Here is a 20,755-nt window from a genome sequence, read left to right as displayed (position 1 = left end):
TAATTCTCACAATCAGTACCAATAAATTTTTGATCATTGATACAGGACGTTTTATTGATCCAAGGTGTATGAGTTTGTGCCCCGACCATCATTACCCCTTCAATATTCAACGTAATATATTTAATAAAATTTTTATTTATAAAGTTTTTATTTCTTCTTTTCTTGAACAGAGTTGTGTTAGCTAAGCAAATTCCCTCAGAGATTGAAAATAACACATTTTTCTTAAAATCCAAATTTAAATTGCATTTTAATTAATTTTCCAAGAATTTTTATTTCGAAAACTAAGAATCAAGATAAAAAAATCACAAAATTACTTTTTTGCTTAAAACTGATCAAATTTTTCTCAATAACTTTGACCTTTCAAATACCAAAACCTTTCTATATACCAAATTTTATTCAAATCGGACTTGAATTGGGACCGCTAGAGAGTTTACAGACACATAAATGTATAGACACATGTATTTTAACGATGGCCATTCCTTCAGCAATTCGCTAATATACAGAAACACACTATTCTTTCAGTTGCCTATCACCGGGCTAGTAAACTTTGTCTTCATAGTGTGCTGTCTTATGGGGTTCAAGGTACAACACTTTACCTTACAGTGTCAGTACATTTGTATTATACAATGCAGAGTATTGTTAACACTCATGCTAAACAATATGATGATGGGTAATTTTGATGTTTTAACAATGATAACAGACAATAAATCATATAAAATTTATATCATTGTTTAATGTGGAAATGAAATGATGCAGTAGAATTATTTATTGTTTCTAACAAATAGTTTTTAAATTAATTTATTTTATTGTCAAATAACATGCAAATTTTGATTTTATGCTAAAAAGTGTTGAGAAATGTGTAGATTTATAGTTTAGGCACCTTTAGGGTTAGAATAATGATATTATTAGTTTTAGGTGAATTTTGTTAGTAAGTTTTTGTATTTCTCAAATCAAACTGCTTATTACAAGAGACGGTATAAGGTCGATCTTCATCCATCTGATAACCTGATTTTTTATGAAATTTTCTTGATTTCTAAACATGTAATCATAGTTTTTCTATCGAAAAGATTTCATGGCTATTTCTATTTATTTTGGTCAATTTTTTCTATGGGCGAATTTTTTTTCAAGAAAATCTTTACCATTATTTCCGTAATTAAATTTTCTTCTGATACTAATTTCGATTGGTTAACAGATTGTAGCAATATTATACCAAAATCGGTTTTCTCATATATTATTATTGAACAAAAACTTATTTTGGAAAGTAAGTGATCTGAAGTCTCTTGAATTTTTCTCCGTGTGCTAAGGAGGTATTATGTAAAAATCGGTATAAATTTTATAAACAGATTAACCTTTCAAAAAGCGTGTAAACAATTTAAAATATCAAATATAAGAAATAAAAACTTCATAGATCAAATCTAAATGTTTAAAATATTAATTTTATACTTCCTAATATCAGTGGCGTACCTAAAATCTTTTGAGAGAGAGAGAGTCGAGGTAAACAGAGAATCCAAGCGAGCCAGCCTGAAATTATTTGAGTACCATAATGAGCTGTGATTTTTTGAATTTACACTATAAATCTATTTTGTGTATGTAGGGGGCGAACTGTTTCCTTTAAAATTTTTAGCTTTAAAGTTTCCACATTTCTTCAAACGCCAGTTTCAAAATTAAAGATAAATTTTCTTTTGTAGACTAGAAGAAAAGTTACAGGAAAAGAATATATTACTTTCTGTATCTCTTTCGCTAATTGTATTGCATGACAGGTATTTGTTTGGGCATAATTCGGTTCATATTTCATTAAGCTTTTTTTAACTACCAACTCAGGAGGCTTAATAAGCTTGGAGAAATAGTTCTGTAAACCTGGACTCTTTTCTTACAATATGACGGTTAAAAATGATTATAATGACTATTTTGACCGAATTCTTATATAAATAAATAAATGAATGTTTTGGGGTATAACGACTTAAAAGCTTTAGCTACCATTATTCATTAGAATTACAAGTAGAAATATCGGCTTTAACGACTAACACAAGAACATATGCGGAATGTTCGATTTTCATCTAGGCATAGAAATATCACGAGTATGACCGAATACATGCGTTAAGCAATGCATCTAAGTGAGAGATATTATATGCATGTGTTGAAGCTTCGATATGTGTTGAGATAGTTGTATGACGCTTGGAGAGTGGGAGTTTCTTAGTTGAATAGATGAACTACAACAGATAAGCCACGATACAAGTCACTTTAGCAATTTCATATAACACTTATAATACCTCGTACTTAGATGCATTGCTTAACGCATGTACTCTGTTATACTCGTGATATTTATATGCCTAGATGTAAATCGAACATTCTGTATACTTTTGTTATACTTACATATTTTTTCAATTAAAACAACATCATAATACAATTTGGTTCTTATAAAATTTATTTTTGAGTCTTATTAACTTTATTTTCGATCCTATTAATTTATTTATCGGTTATAGTGACCAATTTTAATTGAAATTAGCAGGCAATAATGACCAACATGTGTAAATATGCACATACTTCCACTTTATTATAAAAATATACACATACCGCTTATAACGACTATTGGTTGTTATATCGACTTGAATGTTGTGTACTGATTTTGATGTACGTCATATGAATATGTTTATAGGTGTAGGCCGTAAATGTGTGTAAAATGTTATTATAGTTTATTGAGTTTTCATTTTTTTAATTTTTCATTTATAAATCATTTTACATAAAAATATTTTTGTATAAATAAAATAATAAACATTTGATATAAAATATAAACTACACCTACATAATTATATACCTTTCTCTAACAAACAAATTGGTAAAAGGAAGGCGAGGCTATGAGGGTGGTACTCGAATATAACATTTTGATTTCATACAAACATATACATACTTGAAACATCGATATCTATGTTGATGATAAAAAATTGATTGTTGATTAAAAAAAATTAAAGAAGGTTCCTGAAAGATTGAAGGTAGAAAACATACAGGTTAATTTTGATATCTTCCTTTGAAAGTTATCCGAGATGATCCTAGATTAAGTTAGATTGACGGGCTAAGCGGACATAATTGATATTCTCTATGAGGCCTATATTAAAAAACTCATTAAGCTTTTTTAAGTCTTCGCCTTAAAGCATTTCTAGCTTTTAGCAAGGCTCAATATTTTCTTGATTTCAATTTTCACACTTTTCTTAACCATTGATAAAACAGCGGCGGTTTTAGGGACGCCGGAAATATAATCAGCCGATGTTTTATTGTTTATTTATCCTTTTCGTGTTCGTGTTTACCGTTTCTTTTCGTGTTTTCCTTACTGCTGTTAGCTTTCGACCATGCATTTTGAACAAAATTACAAAAGACGATTTACTCTGTTGTGTGGCTCCTTGCACTGGGAAAATTCAGCCACGGATCGAAATTATTTAGCCTTTATTGGATTCGTGAATTTACTGATCTATATGAAACACTGGATAGTGGCTGACGTCACAGAAGGCGTCGGTAATAGAAAACATGTCAAGGCTAGTTACATGTTTTTAATATCTTAAAAACATGTAAGACTTTTAAAATATAGGGAAAGGGTATCCATCTACAGACGTAAATTACATAGAATATTCTCACTGAATTCGAATATTAAAGTTAGTATATAAAATTAAACAACCTTAAACAAATTTTTCTTTAATATTTTTGAAACTTTCTGTATAATGAAACATGCTGAAGGGTAAATTGTAAAATTTATAGGTCAAAATTGCAGAAATCATGGATTATATCTAATATCATATTTACCCACGTGAAATGAGTAAAACAATGTTGCAGGGCCAAAATTTTATTATTGAGTCAAAATACATTAAACTTATACAACATACACAGATCCACGATTCTTATGTGAATAAAAGGAACATTTAATTATTTTTAATCGTATTCAAATTTTCATAACCAGAAAATCTTTGTACTACCAATACAACACAAATGTAATGTGTATTGCCTGTACTGAGTGAAAGATTGATATTGTAAAAAATGTTCCTTATAAAAAATAAACAACTTTTGTTTGAAATATTTTTCTGTAAACATCCTTACTTACCCACGAGGGCGCAAGTTATAGTATGTATTATATGAGAAAATCAGTTATGAATGTGTGGCTATCTAAGAGTGGATATCTTTTTTTACTTACGTGACATGGTATTTCAACAATTAACTCTGTCAATTGCTTTTTTTTTCACTTGTTTGAATAAAATTTAACTTTGATCATATTTGTGATAGAAACAAGTTTTAGTCAACTTCTTTGGCAAAAAAAATTAGTTTATGATCAATTAATTAAATTTGTTGATAGTGACCTTTCTCAAACACGTCGTTCCATTTATAAATTATTTGACCAAATTTGAAAAACAGACGCATAGGACGGTTCAAAATAACTTACATACATTTCTTATTTTGGTATTGTAATTTTACAATTATTATGATGTCTATATCAATAATTATTTTTATTGGATAGGTCATGGTAATTCGAGATTAGAATTAATTTTATTTAACAGTTAATTAATTGATTAATCAAAATTCATTACAAACAGCTGTTTGTCATTTTATTGACATGTCACGTCTCTCAAATTAAATTTGTTAACAGTATTTATATAATTACCTAATTAGCCCATTTCCGTTGTCTGTCCGTCTGTCTGTCGACACGATTACTCAAAAACGAATAAAGATATCAAGCTGAAATTTTTATAGCGTGCCCAGGACGTAAAATGGGAGGTCGAGTTCGTAAATGAGCCACATAGGTCAGTTGAATCTTCCTTACAAAAAAATAAACAACTTTTGTTTGAAACATTTTTTTGTAAACATTACTCTTTACCCACGAGGGCGCTAATTAGGTGCAAATTGTATAGTATATATTATATGGGAATATCAGTTATTTATGTGTGACATGTATGTATGTGTAATGTGACAGAGTTATCAACACATGGTATTTCAACAATTAACAACAAGTCACTTGTTTGTTTTCACTTGTTATACCATGTATATATGAAATATACATAGTATATTAAGTTTAGTCCCAAGTTTGTAACGCTTAAAAATATTGATGCTACGAAAAAATTTTGGTATACGTGTTCATAGAATCACCTAATTAGCCCATTTCCGGTTGTCTATCTGTCTGTCTGAAGTTTGTCGTCTGCCGTCTGCCCGTCTTTCATCACGATTACTCAAATACGAAAAGAGATATCAAGCTGAATTTGAAAAGCGTGCTGAGGATGTCAAAAGTGATGTCAAGTTCGTAAATGAGCCACATAGGTCAATCGGGTCTTGGGTCCGTAGAACCCACCTTGTAAACCGTTAAAGATAGAACAAAAGTTTAAATATAAAAAATGTTCCTTATAAAAAAGTAAACAATTTTTGTTTGAAACATTTTTTCGTAAACGTCACTGTTTACCCGTGAGAGCGCAAATTATACGCAAATTGTATAGTATGTATGTTATGGCTATATCAGTTTCATGTATGTATGTGTAATGTGACAGAGTAATCAACACTGTCTATCCATGGTATTTCAACAATTAACTCAGTCACTTGTTTGTTTTCACTTGTTTTAAATTCGATTTAGTTTATATCTTTAAAAAACATTCTTTATAAAGTGTTTCATCTTTTTGATGTACTAATTAATATTGATAATTTTTGTTTTCAGGTGCCGTTTTGTTTGTTATTTATTAAATAATATTTATTTATATATTGTGTGAACTATTTTTGTTTTGTTTTGTGTATTTTTCATTGTGATTACAAAAACATTTCTCTTACAATTTCATAATTTCTGGAAACGTGTTTTTATGTGTGATATGTTATAATATTTCAAAATTCATTCTAAAATCACTTCAGTATCACTTACTACGAACTTTTCGCAAAATTCAATAAAATGAACTTTATAATAAACTTTGATAATAATTTATAATGTGCTTTTTTCTCTTTTAATTTGTAATTCCTTTTGGTGCTGTAATTTGTGATTTAAAATATTGGTAAGTTTTTTATTTTTGTTTTTTTTTAATTTTTTTCTTCTATTAAATTTTTTTGGTTGATTTTGTGTCTTAAGGATGTATTTGCGCGGTAGCTATAAATTGTCTAATTTTTATTGTCCATATAAAGAGTACATCCTTAAAACGTTCTCTTTGTGTACAATCTAACAGGAATAAATTATTTTTCTAATTGTACCGAATCTTCTATGTGATGTTGTTAATCAAACCGTGTGCTCTCTTCTCGAAATAATTTTAAACATAGTGTTTTTTCGAAGTAAAAATTTGCACACGCTTTAGTATGAAATTTGGTCGAAAATTAAGCAATTTTGACCAAAAGCCAATATTTCTACAGTTTATAATTCTATCCTCAAAGAATTCTGTCTTTAAACACTTAAAACTTTACACCATGCACCCCGTAGCTTTATAATATAAGCAAAAAGACGTGATTTCGGATTTTTTAGAAATTTTCATCAACTAAGTATACCTATTATATTCGATAGCCCAGCATGTGTAGTAAACATAAATATCTTGTCTCTAATTACAAATTTTTCTCAATTAAGTTTTTCAGCAGCCACGGTTTGGATAATATATCATATAGATTATTTTCCTACACACATGTAAATTTGTTTCTTATTTTTGAAATTTTAATAATTCTAGAATTAAATTTCCTTTTCTCAGAGACGCAAAAATAAATTTTTGTTTACTTTTAGTCGAGATTGAGGATTAAATTTTTGTCACGTTTGTAAAATTTGTGTGAAATAGATATTTAGATCAATCATTTTTCTCAAAATAATAATTTTTATGATGTTTACAATTTTCAAGTGATAGTTTGTAAATTACAAATTAATTCGAAATTTAATCAGCACTGTTTTCGTTTAAAATTTTATACAATTTTGTGGTTCAATTAATTTGTTTCCATTATCAGATTTTGTGAATTTGGTTTTACTCACGTTTTTGGTGGTTTTGAAAACGTAAGTAAATGTCTTATATAAAAGCTTACCTCATCATATTTGCATTTTGAGTTCCAACGACTAGTTTGGTTAATCAAATCGTTTGTAAATCAAAGTTACTCAAATAGAGATTTTTATCAAAATTAAAAGTTTTGTCAGTCCGTTAACACGTTAACTCAAAAACGAAAAGACATAGTAAGCTAAAATTTTTAAGGATATATTGGTGACCTCACAGAATTGTGATATTGTGTCATAGGTCCATGGAACCTATCTTTAAACTGTAAGACATAAAAGAACAGTTTTATTAAAAAATTTTTTTATTAACAAACAACTTTGTTCCTAACTTTTTTTTATAAACTTTATAGATTCGCCATAGTTTCAGCTCTATGGTTGTGTTTTAGATAATTTTAAAATTTCAATAATAGAGAACTTGCATGTTTTTTAATTTTTTATTTTCAAAGTTTACTAAAAATTACTACGAATAATTAAGAAAAATTTTTTTTAATGGTTTTTCATATATTTTACAATTTAAAGTGTTTTTTTTAACTATAAATTCAAACGCCAGTGACGTATAAACGTATGGACGTATAGTAATGACTTGTTTCTAAAGTTGATTTCAATATATTATTACGTAATTTTCCATAGAAACAAGCTGAAAAATGTGAATTTAGCGGGATTACAATTGGCTTACTGCCTCAACGGGTGTAAACACGTCACTACCATTTCTTCTATACAAAAATATAACTATTTTTTATTAGGAGATTTAAACAATTAACTCAGTTAGTTGTTATATTTGAAAACTTTAGAATAATTTCTTATTTATCTAAAACATCCTAAGATGCATTTTAATTTTAATAACAATTTCCTTTTCAGACTTTTTTAGACTTACATATGTAAAATATAGATTTGTACAAAATGTCTGAAATAAATAGTGATACAACAATTGTAGCAACAGAATCGACCACATCAACAAATGATGATAACAATTTAACAAGTGATGATTCTTCGGTAGTGTTAAATCGGGGTGCAACGAACAATGATGATCCTAATAAAAATGAACTAAATAGTAGTAAAATTGAGTTAAGTGATACTGAAAGTGTAATTAAAGATAAAGATGCTAATTGTTCGAATAATAATGATGGCCGGTCATCACCGACAATGTCCGATACGGGTAGTGTACGATCGACGGCGAGTAAAGCATCGGGTATACCAAGTCGTATTGGACGGCCGTGTTGTAAGGGTGCACCGAAACCCGGAATTCCACCTATACCAAAATCACAAGGTAAGATTTCATTTTATTTTCACTTCAATAATTTAAGTGCTTTAAGAATAGGTAGGTACAAACCCTATATTTTTGGAACTTATTTGCAACAAGGTAAAAATTTGTGTGGATATAGTCTTTAGGTAGCCTTGAAGCGAGGGCAAAATTGAGCGATGTACCCTTCTTAAGTTACAGGCTACAATTGATGAATATTTGCTTTTTCTTACTTAAATAAACAGAAAAATAGGAAGATAATCGTCGACTCATCGATACTTTAGACTTTTATCCAACACTCCAAAGCGGAAGAAATAAACATTCCTACATACTTTTCAGAATAAGCAAAACTTTTTATAAAGAATGACTTTTTTTCTTAAAATGAAAATTAAGAAAATTTACAAGTATAGTTACCTCTACCCGGGGACACATTATATTTTAGATACACAGAGTATTCAAATTATTAACTCTGTTAGTTAATATATTGCTTATATTAATCGAATTGCTTCTAAACTTTTGTCATGGCTGTGAACTTATAAAGTTACACGTGCTTATTAAATTTTGGATTTACCAATTACATTGATGGATATTTTGATTGGCTCGATTGTTTAATAAATAATTAAATAAAATTTGTTAAACTGTAAAAAAATACAATTTTCGATTAGTTTAGTTTGTTATTTGAGATTTCTTTGTAAGTAATAAAAGTCTTTTAATTGCCTGAATTATTTTTATGTTAAGAAACATTATTATTACTTATAACTGCTAATCGGCTTGTATTTCATAATTATGGCTTTTTTAAGTTAGTCTAGAAATTGATATAGTACGACTGTGGGTTTCCATAAAATTCAACAAGATCTTCCATTTCAGAAGGTTATTACATAAATTAAAGCAAAGAGAATTCACTTTGGTTAAAATCAGGGTCTACATTATCTAAGTACATTACCCAAGTTTGTAACGTTTAAGAATATTGATGCTACGCACAAAATTATATAGGTGTTCATAAAATAACCTAATTAACCCATTGCCGGTTGTCCGTCTGTCCGTCCGTCTGTGGACACGATAACTTAAAAACGAAAAAAGATATCAAGCTGAAATTTTTACAGCGTACTTAGGACGTAAAAAGTGGGTTCGAGTTCGTAAATAAGCAACAAGGTCATTTGGGTCTTGTAAATGAGCAACATAGGTCATTTGGATCTTGTAAACCGTTAGAGATAGAATAAAAGTTTAAATGTAAAAAATGTTCCTTATTAAAATATAAACAATTTTTGTTTGAAACATTTTTTCGTAAACATCACTGTTTACCCGTGAGAGCGCAAATTAGGCGTAAATTGTATAGTATGTATGTTATGGGAATATCAGTTATGTATGTGTGACATGTATGTATGTGTAATGTGGTAGAGAAATCAACACTGTCTATGCGTGGTATTTCAACAATTAACTCAGTCAATTGTTTGTTTTCACTTGTTTTTATAATAACTACAATTTTTATCAGAAAATAATTAATACACTTATTTGGTAATCGGAAACATAAATTATATCCAACAACGTATCCGTAATATATTAAATTTTCAAGTAATTATAATTCGTTTATAAATAAATAGTATTTTGCTCTCACTCCGTATATTAAATTGTTAGATACTTGGATTTGCCAATTACTAATGCCCACACTATAATTATAATTAAATCCTATTTAATTATCTGTTTTCATGTTCTGATTTTAATTGTGCTTTAATAATTACTTTCATGGAAAAACAATAATTACATAAATTATGAAAACATTTTCCTTTTAAAGATTTTAATATTTATCTGTTTACAGACTTCATAATATATTAAAGAGATTTGCGTCAAATGATTACGTTATAGGGATAGAGCAAAATTACATTTTTTGAATTTTGATCACGGCATAAAGTTAAAAAATAAAGATTTTTTTTTAATACTGACTATTCTTGAAATACTAATAATACCACATTCTTGAAACCCATTAAAGCTAGATTAATTTTTATCGCAAATTTCAAAAGCATGGCGCAAATTTTGTAGGATTACATTCTTGGTTTATCAAAATTGGATACAATTTGTATGTGATAGAGCAAAATTAATTCTTATGGCGCCATAAAGTTAAAAAATTCGTTTTGTTTGGGTAAATTAGGTGGGGTATCTTTTCAGTAATTGTTTAGCCTCGGGACTTTGTCGATTTTTTTTAGGATCAATATCTGTTTACATTCACGTTCAATCATGTGAACTTAGATAAAATGACATCATAACTGATGAATTTAATTAGAAATTGTTTATAAACTATGTTTCATAAAACATAATTTTTTCTATTAACCGTTATATCAAATAGTTTATAAATAAAATTCGTAATTATAATAGAATCTTAGTTATTTTTATTGTATTTTTAATTTTCTAATAAATCTTTTTTACATCTAAATTGGCCTTCACAAGATTTATGTAGTTTTTGATTTGACAATGTTCCGATAATTTATAAATTTTTTTTTATATTTGTGTACGGATATTTATCGATATGTTGAATTAATATTTTTACTCAAATTTTTTCTAGATCTTAAAACTCAAAAGAAATTGTTCTGATCGATGTTTTAATTATAGCGTCGCATAAAATTAATATACAGAGTGTTTATGAAGTTTTAGTTGTGAAAACAAACAATTGACTTAATTAATTGTTGAAATACCATGTATAGACAGTGTTGATTACCCAATCGTTAGTTTTTTTACGTCATGTAAATAAAGAAAGATATCGTTATGTAAATAAACAAAGAAAAAATGTTTCAAACAAAATTTGTTTTTTACATTTAAACTTTTGTTATATCTCTAATGGTTTACAAGATGACCAATTGACCTATGTTGCTCATTTACGAACTTACTTTTCACGTCTTAAGCACGCTATAAAATTTTCAACTTAATATCTTTTTTCGTTTTTGAGTTACCATGTTGACAGACAGCCAGACGTGCAGACAACCGAAAACGGTTATAAATCTGACCACTATTGATGTTAGAAGCGATCTATATTTAAATAATTAATTTACATGTTAAAAATTTTAATTTATTTTAAAGAAAATCTAGAGTATACAGATACTGTAAAATTGCAGACTACTTTCAGATCCACCTTAAAATATATATTTTCTTTATTTTTTTATCAATATATCAAATGTTAGTTGGTTCTATCATCCCGAAATATTGATTTGTCGTTTCAAAACTAAATTTATTGACTAATTTGCAAACATTTTTTGTCCAACATATACTGTTTAGTTGCATGAGTACAACAATTTACATCATGTTAGAACAACAAAATTCCTCTGTTAATTAATAGTATCACAATATTTCCGCTATTGATATCAAATTTTCAAATTAATTTATGCGGATCAAATAAACTTAGCTATAAATATAAAATTATTTTGCAACTGAATTAAAAACAAATAATATAAATAAACAATTTTATATATTTATTATAACAAATGATTTCAATGCGTGCATATGTGCATAAATATGTGACTTTTAAATTTAAATTAATTGATATTTTATGTAAATTATTTATTTCAAACATTCAATCAATTTTTTATTTATTGATTGTTTTATTATTATTATTATTATTTTTATTTACAATTATTTATTTATCAATGAGTGAATTTATGATATGTTGTATTGTAATTTTGTGATTTATTTAATTTTAAATTGACATTTTCAAAATGATTAATTAGTTTTATGTGAATGTCGGCGTTACTAATCTATACTTAATGTAGATAATTAGATAACAGATGTATTTATTTTTTTTATACGGGTTGCGATTTTTTATACGATTTATTAAAACTGTTCGTTCGATTTATTAAATTAAAAAAAAAAGTGAATTTGTATTCAATAGTTCGATTGGTAGATTTTGGCTAAGAAATCAATAGTGATAATGTGAACACCTTGGAAGACGGTAAGTAACAGATTCAGGGTAGTTTCAGGATGATTGAGAGGTTATACACGTGGCATTAAACCATATATTCGATTTTAATGCTAAGATGTCAGCGCCACGAGTAAAGAAAATGTAAACCATTCTTAAACCTCTCAGCTGATTTTTAGATTGAATGAAAAGGCAAAAGATACTTTATTGTACGTTTTTTTCATATGTGTGCGGTATGTGCGTAAAGATTGTAAACAAATATTTCCGTTAAATATTATGTATCTATAGTCGTTGCAAACTATAATTTTTTTTTCTATTGCTAGATAGTCTTAGTATTAAAATCCAGGAATGTCAAAATCTCAACTTAAATGTATACAGAAAACTGTCATGGCTGCCAATATTTATTTTCACAATCATAGATGACATAATTATTGAACCTTTAGTCAAGACATAAACCCATCTAAGTTTCGAAAACATGACTTTCAATCTTGATCATGTTTTGCCTGGCAAAATAATTATGATCTTATATTCGTTCACTATGTGTGTCAACAGTATACAATACTAAGACATTGAACCTATGCATATACTGAATACAGACACACACATACACAACTGCAAATTTATAATTTTTTTAAAATCTATTTAAAAAAACGGCCAAGAACCATTTTCTTGGTAACAAAAATGATTGGAAATTTTTGATAATGATATGAACCGTTTTCGAGATATATATATATATATATATATAAGTATCAATTTTTTTATGCTCGGTATATATCTCTAGCGTGTTCATTATGCAAATTTTGATTGTTAATATCTCGTTCCATAGACGGTGAAAAAATGAAATAACTAGCTTAAAGTTTTTTAAGTGCTTTTTTGAATATTTTTATTTATTAATTATTAATTTAAATTTCACTTTACCATTGATAAATCTTTTATATAAACATTATTTATTTATAATATCAAAATATATTTTTGACAATATATTACTTTATTTATTATTTTTATTATTATGTCACACTACAATTTTTGAAAAATTTGATATATTTTATTGTTTAACAAAGGCATATTTTATTCTTCCAGTAAATCAATGTATTGACTTTCCAAATATATTCAAAATTTATATATTTTTCTTCATAAACTCTTCACAATGCACTTTTCGTATCAACCGTCAATTCCGAACTCTTCATATCAACTGACCATTATTTCCACAGCCACCCATAATTATACTTTTTAATTAGTGTTTCCATGAAAACCATAATCTATTTTTGTTACGTCCACAGCTACCTTAGGTTTTACTGTATTTTGATAAATAAGTGTCTTGTATCGGATGTTAATATTATACGGTGTAGTTGCTATTACAAAACTTTTTTGTTTATTATATTCTGTAATGAAAATAACATTAAATTTTAATAAAAATTTAATTAAATTCTATGGGACATTGAATTTCTTGTAAACTAATGTTTGTCAAAGTTTTATTTTGATTTTAAACGTTCGAATTTCCATAACATAATTTTACCTTATATATAAAAAAAATGTTATATGAACGCCACATAACTTCTATATACGGGGATTCCAAAAGTGGTGGTCGAGTGTGTTCAAAATTTTTGTACCCAAAAAAACATAAAAAATACTAAAATTTTTTATTTGAAGACTAAATGAGTAGTTCTCGAAATGCCATCGAGGCCATTTTTTTGTCGGCAAGCCTACACCATTATTTTTGTAATTTTTTTTCGTGAATAGTTTCAGTTTCTGCTTTTTGCCTAAACTATCTCAAACGTCAACAAATATAGATAAAATTCAATACATTATCAATAATTATGATGTACGCCTATCTATCTTATGAGTTAATAAAAAGGATAACATATAGTCTTCATCAAAATAATTAATCGATTAATTTATTTATAAAAATATTATATTTTGTTGATATTATTCGTTGATTTTGTAATAAGATCTCCAATCTATCTGTTATATTATTATTTAAAATTAAAAATTAAAATATTAATCAGCATTACTTAACCTTGAGGAATCGTAAAAGTAATTTCATTTGATTAATTAATTATTAATAAATTTTTTAATTAAAATATCTCAAATTTTATGTTAAAACTATTTATTCATCTTAATTAATATTATCAAAATTTTTGTTACAAATTATGATTTTCGTTCACGAATTATATATTTTTATTCGTAACGACCTTGCTTTGTGCTTGCTTAGTATTTATTTTAAATATTATAACAGAAAATCAAAACACAATTTTTATCCTTGCGTATCTTAGATAAACAAAGATTATACTATTCAAATTTTGCTACAATCATTTTTGTTAACATCACTTTTTGGATAAATTCCTGTAGTTCGTCAATAATATACAGAATGTTCGATTTACATCTAGGCATATAAATATCACGAGTATGACCGAGTACATGCGTTAAGCAATGCATCTAAGTAAGAGGTATTATAAGTGTTATATGAAATTGCAAAAGTGACTTGTATCGTGGCTTATCTGTTATAGTTCATCTATTCAACTAAGAAATTCCCACTCTCCAAGCGTCTTACAACTATAAATCCAAACCGAACCAAAAAATGGATTTTATAAGTTTGACCGCTATGTGTGTGTGTGCGTCTGCCTGTCTGCCTGTTTGTGGCATCGCACTGCCTAAACGCATGAACCGATTTTGATTTTTTTCTCTCCTTTGAGAGGTAATTTAATGGAGAGGGTTCTTAGCTATGTTGCAGTTAAAGTTCCGTACCCGGAACAGCAAAAAATTAGGCGATGGTTTTCAATTCAGTTTGGAGAATATTTTGAAAGAAAAAGTTAAGTTTATGGAGAGAGTTCTTAGAGGTATGTTTCAAGTGCGAATTTAGGGTTCCGTACCCGAAATAATTGCCGGAATTTTTAAATTTTGTAAATTTCACTTGTTATTGTACCTAATTTTAAATTTTTCAATCAATTTCTTTAAGCCTTATTTTAAACATATAATTCTTGTAGATATCAGTTTTGCATAAAGGTGGTATGGATATTTCTTCTACGCAAAGAAAATTATAAGTTATATTTTGCTACGCTTGCCACGCTTCCCATGTTGTACTTGTTAAATATTTAAAATTATATTATAAAAGATGTGGTAAATCAACTTTAAAATTTAACATGGTATGTGTTATTTATAATTGCTCATTTTTCAAGTTTTGTAAATTTCTTAATATATTGCAATCGCGGAGCAACTAATTGCTGTCTGATGGAAACATTTTGGGAACGTGCGCCCATTTATTTTACAATTTATGCAATCGGTTTAAAAAAATTGATTTGAACAATTGATGACATAAGTTGATATATTTTCATTTTTTTTATTTCACGCCTATTATATTATTAAATAAATAATTTATTTTTTCACGTTGTATGATGATTTTTAAAAACATTAGGTGGCTTAGGTCTACCCACACGGTACAGTGGCAATTTTCTCACATAAATCCAGTTTAAAATTTAACTATTAACAATTTTCATCAATCATTTTTATTACTGAAAATTTATGAAGCGAAAAGTACGACCTTGTGTGTAGTTTTCATGGCCAACGCAATGAAAAATTCATTGAAAAATTCACATCTTTTCTATAATTTCAAGTATAAATAATATACAGGGTGTCATAAGATCACCGTGTATAAATTTGATATTATAATCCTTGTAAAATTTGAAGATATTATTTCATTTGCGGCTCTTGACTCAACTCAAAATTAGCGGAGGTATTTTCGATCAAAGATTACCAATCAAAGCTTCCTAATAGTCCGGCAACGGAAAGTACCCGTGGTTTCGTCTCAGTTTTGGGCCATGCGACGAGAGAAATGCCGCTGCGCACGTTGTCTGTTGTCGTTGTTGTTGCATTGTCGTACTTTCATTGTTTGTCTTTATTATATATAAAAACGGCAAAGAAAAGTCTTCGAATATTGCAAGGGTTTCTTGGCTTTGTCCTATTTGTAGCTACACTAAGAACAAAATCGTAGAGTTAACAGTATTTTTTAGGAACGTAATTCGTATTTATTTCATTGGAAGCCAGTCAGTCACAAAAGTCAATCCCTCTCGTGAAGTTTTCTTCCTAACCTTCGATATTCCATAGTTGATTTTTAAAGTCCTGGAAACGTTGAAAAACAATGTTTTCTCGGAAGGTAAGCAATGACATATATGCTCTAGGTGAATGAAAGTTTGTATTATACTCCAAGATAGTATGTATATCATATTGGTGATAGGTTCCCGTTATAATAGGTGTGTTTTTCCATAATATTACCCTTTTACCACAAGTTAATCGAATTGAGCTGCGAAGAATCAAATTAGAATTAATATAGAGCTATTTACCAATGTTTATGTCAATTGAGGTCGTATTTTATGTCGAAGTGCCCGGAAAGTGAGCCGAACGCCATTCGTATTTTTTGTTTTTGTTTTTTCAATTCTATGTTTTTAAAAAATACAAATTCCTAAATTTTGTTAGCGGAAAAATGAAAAAACATAGTAAGTTAAAACCATATAAACGTGTGAAATTTCAAAGAATTTCGAAGAAAATAATTTTTCCGCTACCTTGTGAGGGATCTAATTTTTTTTTTAATTTACAAAAAAAGGCAAGCCTCCACGTTCAATGTCAAGTTCATTTTGTATTGAATTGAGATAATATATGCTTGTGTTGATTATTATAAAAGTATTATTTAAATAAATAAAATAATAATAATTAATACATGCTTTATGAGAGATGATCCAATCCGTGTAGGCGGTTTATTTTATAATATTTACTCGCTTACCTACTAATGTGATAATGATTTATTGACGTTTTCTGCTTGGCCAACGTTATTATACAAATTATTATTCATATTTATGATTACAGGTGTTTTTAAAAAAAATTATGGTCACCTATTTATTATATATTTAAAAGTAATCACTATTAATAATAGTCAAATTATTTTTTGGAAAAAAAATTAAACAATAGATATTTAAAAAATGATGTTGTAGTAAAAAATTAAGCACCTTAAAGATGTTCCCAAAAAAATGATTGTATGCAAATATTTGAGATTTACGTTTCCAATTTTGAGGATTCTATTAGAAAAATTAGATGGAAATTTAGAGTAAAATTTTTCGATATATACCACAGTTTTGTAACATTTATGCCTAAAGATTTAGAGAAAATCAGTTCGAAGTAAAACCTACCTATTTTCTTAACTCAAATGCCATTCATTTCATTATTTGAAATGTATTTTATGGAAAAACGCTGGCCATTTTTTTAACTAATGAACATTAGTTTTCCAAATCAATCTTAAGAAAATTAGTCTTGTTACATAATAAAGCATAATTATCCACCTTTGAAAACACTCAATATATGATTTATATGTTAAAAACGCTAACAGTTCAAATCTAAAAATTTAACACCGTAAGGGGTATTAAAAAATTAACCTGCTTATAAAGGCCATTAATTAGAATGCATATACACGATTTACAGATGATTCTAAGAAAACGTGATTTTTTGTCCTTAAATTCAAATTTAAGGACGTATACAAAATTTTGGAAGATTTTGCTGAATGATGGTTGAAATTTTGAAACCATTGAGGAAAGAAAACGCTTTCCTGCAATGAAATTCGCATTCATATAAAAATACTAGCAGTTATCCGCCCGCGACGGTGGGAAATTTCAACTTTAAAAACAAAAACTACTGCGTTATAGCCTTCATTTCAACATAAAGCCCATGCTATTTAACAGTGGTGGATTTTAGAAAAAAGGCGCAGTGGGGAAAATTTCCTTGGAGGGCCTAAAAATCTATAAATAAAAACTTTTTTTTTAGTTTTCGTTACTGAACTATACTTTCCCTCGTGGGAACCTTCCATTGGGGCCCGCTATTTCGGTGACCCAGTGGGCAACTGCGCCTTTGCTGCTGCCTTAAATCCGCCACTATTATTTAATATAGTACAGAGAGCTGATAACATTCATAATGGATTAAGAGCCAGGCCAAAGAAAAATCGTTGAATTTACTAAAGCTGGAAATTTGAGGATTAATTATAGTCGTTGTGTACATACACATACTTCGGTCAGTCAAGCACGATAGAACAGAGGTCAGATATATGCTATCGAAACGGTGCAGCTTTGCGTGGTACTAAAATGAATTTACTAAAGCTAAAAATTGTTATACAGCTTGTATATTGCATATATATAACAGATATGACAGTCAGTTAAACGTTAAAATAGGGTTGGTCAGTCAGCCCTTATTTGTGAACAATAAATAAATAAGATTCATTTCTGATTTCTTTTTTGTGGTATATAAATGAATTTATCAAAGCTGAAAATTATTATACAGCTTGTATATTGCATATAGATAACAGTTATGACAGTCAGTTCAGTTAGCTGGTCAGTTAGCCCTGTTGGTGTGGCAAGATATAATTGGTCTTTCGCTAAACGATTTACGATACCATTCGCTCCTCTTTAAGGTTTATTTTGGAGTTTTTTTTCTTAATATTTATCTTTGAGAATGATTTTCATTTAATCGGCTCAATTTTTTACCTTTATTTTTTAAAGCATAGTCTCTTAAACATGACTGTCATGAATGTTTATACGAATTAATTTTTTCTCCTTTACTAAATTTTTGTTCTAAGCTGTTTGAATCCAAATAACTAATATATTGGGTAGAAATCAATATAATTGAGACTCTTCCTAAACACTTTCATGATTATTATTACCTACACTTTAATATTTTCGCTTAAATTAATCTGAAAATTTATTTAACCGCTCACACCCATATTTTATTTGGAGTATTGATGTTCACACATGATATTTTATTGGTAGTATTGATGCTTCCTTCACTAATGGTAATCCATAACTTGTCGAACTGTATTTTTTGTTTTGTCACAAAGTGTCATTTTTAAATCTGATACCAATAATGATATGCTGATAATTAAGACACGAGTCAAACTGTAGAAGTATAGAACATTAATTAGTTTGCAATAAATAAGTGTGCAACATCCTAAGATTGATGAACCGAAACAAAATTTACAAAGTTATTACCCACTTATTTGTTTTAAAATAATGAGTAGGTAAAAATTGTTGTTTGCTAATTAAACGTAATAAATAAATAAACAAATAAAAATTTTTTTCTCCATGCACAAACTAAGTACCCACGAAAAAAATTCCTATTCGCTTATGAAAAGTTTCCGTAATAACATTATAAATAATTTATTTTGGAAATTTTGCATTATTTTAATTAGAAATAAAACAATTTTTTTTCGTTTAATTTATAAGACTTGTATGGATGGCATGATTCGAAAAATGTTAAATTCTTCGAAAAACTCGTTGATTTAATTTATAATCTTTGAAAAACAATTCGTACGTGTTTCATTTTAGTTTGTGTATGTTAGATAAACTACAGTTTATAAAATATCATCAATTAAGAACTTCCCCATTGGAGGACCAAAAAATCACATTTTCTTAGGGTCATCTTAAAATCGTGTTTATACAGTCTTATTATAGCCCTTTATAAGTAGGTAATTTTTTAATACCTTTTAGGGTACTAAATTTATAGAATTAAGCTGTTAAAGTTTGCATTTTTAACATACAAATTCTATATTGGAGTGTTTTTAAAGGGATGTTGTATTATGTCACAAGGGTAACTTAGGATGAATTTGGAAAACCAATATTCATTAGGTAAAAACATGACAAATATTTTCCTATGAAGAAAATTATAACAAGCGGGACTCGTTTTTTTCATAAAATACATTTAAAGTGATGAAATGAATGGCATTTGTGTGTTTTTTCTTTTAAAATTGATTTTCTATAAATCTTTAGGCATCAATATTACGAAGTATGGTATATATCGAATAAATTTTCTTTTAATTCTTATTTTCCTAAGTTCCAACAAAATCCACTTTGAAAATTTAAAACAGATATCTTAACGAATTTCATACTTAATAATTTCACCACTTAGTTGGGTACGTCCTTATAATAATTCCAATAAGATCGGATAAAAATTGCCTGTGTTATTAAAAAAATTGAATTTTTGAACTTTATAACGTCATCAGAATCCAAAAAATTTAATTTTGCTCTATCACGTCCAAATTTTATCCAATTTTGATAAACCAAGTATGTAAACCTATTAAATTTGGGCCATACTTTTTAAATTTATGGTCAAAATTAATCTAGCTCTGTTAGGTTTCAAGATTGTGGAGGTGTGGTCCTGGAATAAGGCATATATGTGATAGCTAGCGAAAAACTGACATCACAGCTGAAAAGAATGACCCAAAATTAGTGGGTTTCAATAAAAGTTCCAATAAGATCGAATAAAAATTGCCTGTGTTATTAAAAAAATCGAATTTTTGAACTTTATGACGTCATCAGAATCCAAAAAATTTAATTTTGCTCTATCACATCCAAATTTTATTCAATTTTGATAAACCAAGTATGTAATCCTACTAAATTTGGGCCATACTTTTCAAATTTATGGTCAAAATTAATTTAGTTCTATTAATTTTCAAAATTGTGGAGGTGTGGTCCTGGAATTAGGCATATATGTGATATCTAGCGAAAAATTGACATCACAGCTGAAAAGAATGACCCAAAATTAGTGGGTTTCAAAAAAAATTCCAATAAGAACGGATAAAAATTGCCTGTGTTATTAAAAAAGTCGAATTTTTGAACTT

At 27.9% G+C, this 20,755-nt stretch overlaps 1 protein-coding gene across 1 annotated transcript in view; it reads left to right on the top strand.

The window, feature by feature from the left end:
* Positions 1–7,852: 7,852 nt before the first annotated feature.
* Positions 7,853–20,755, top strand: part of LOC123296661 (restin homolog) — a 65,598-nt gene continuing 52,695 nt past the window's right edge. The window contains exon 1 of the mRNA XM_044878227.1: positions 7,853–8,234. Coding sequence (XP_044734162.1) covers positions 7,868–8,234 — 367 coding nt within the window. The 5' untranslated portion in view covers positions 7,853–7,867. The remainder of the gene's footprint in view (positions 8,235–20,755) is intronic.

Source organism: Chrysoperla carnea, chromosome 3 (assembly GCF_905475395.1).
Source record: "Chrysoperla carnea chromosome 3, inChrCarn1.1, whole genome shotgun sequence".
NCBI classification, from domain to species: Eukaryota; Metazoa; Arthropoda; class Insecta; order Neuroptera; family Chrysopidae; genus Chrysoperla; species Chrysoperla carnea.
The sequence above is the reverse complement of the archived record's forward strand: the minus strand, read 5'-3'. Positions and strand labels throughout refer to the sequence as shown.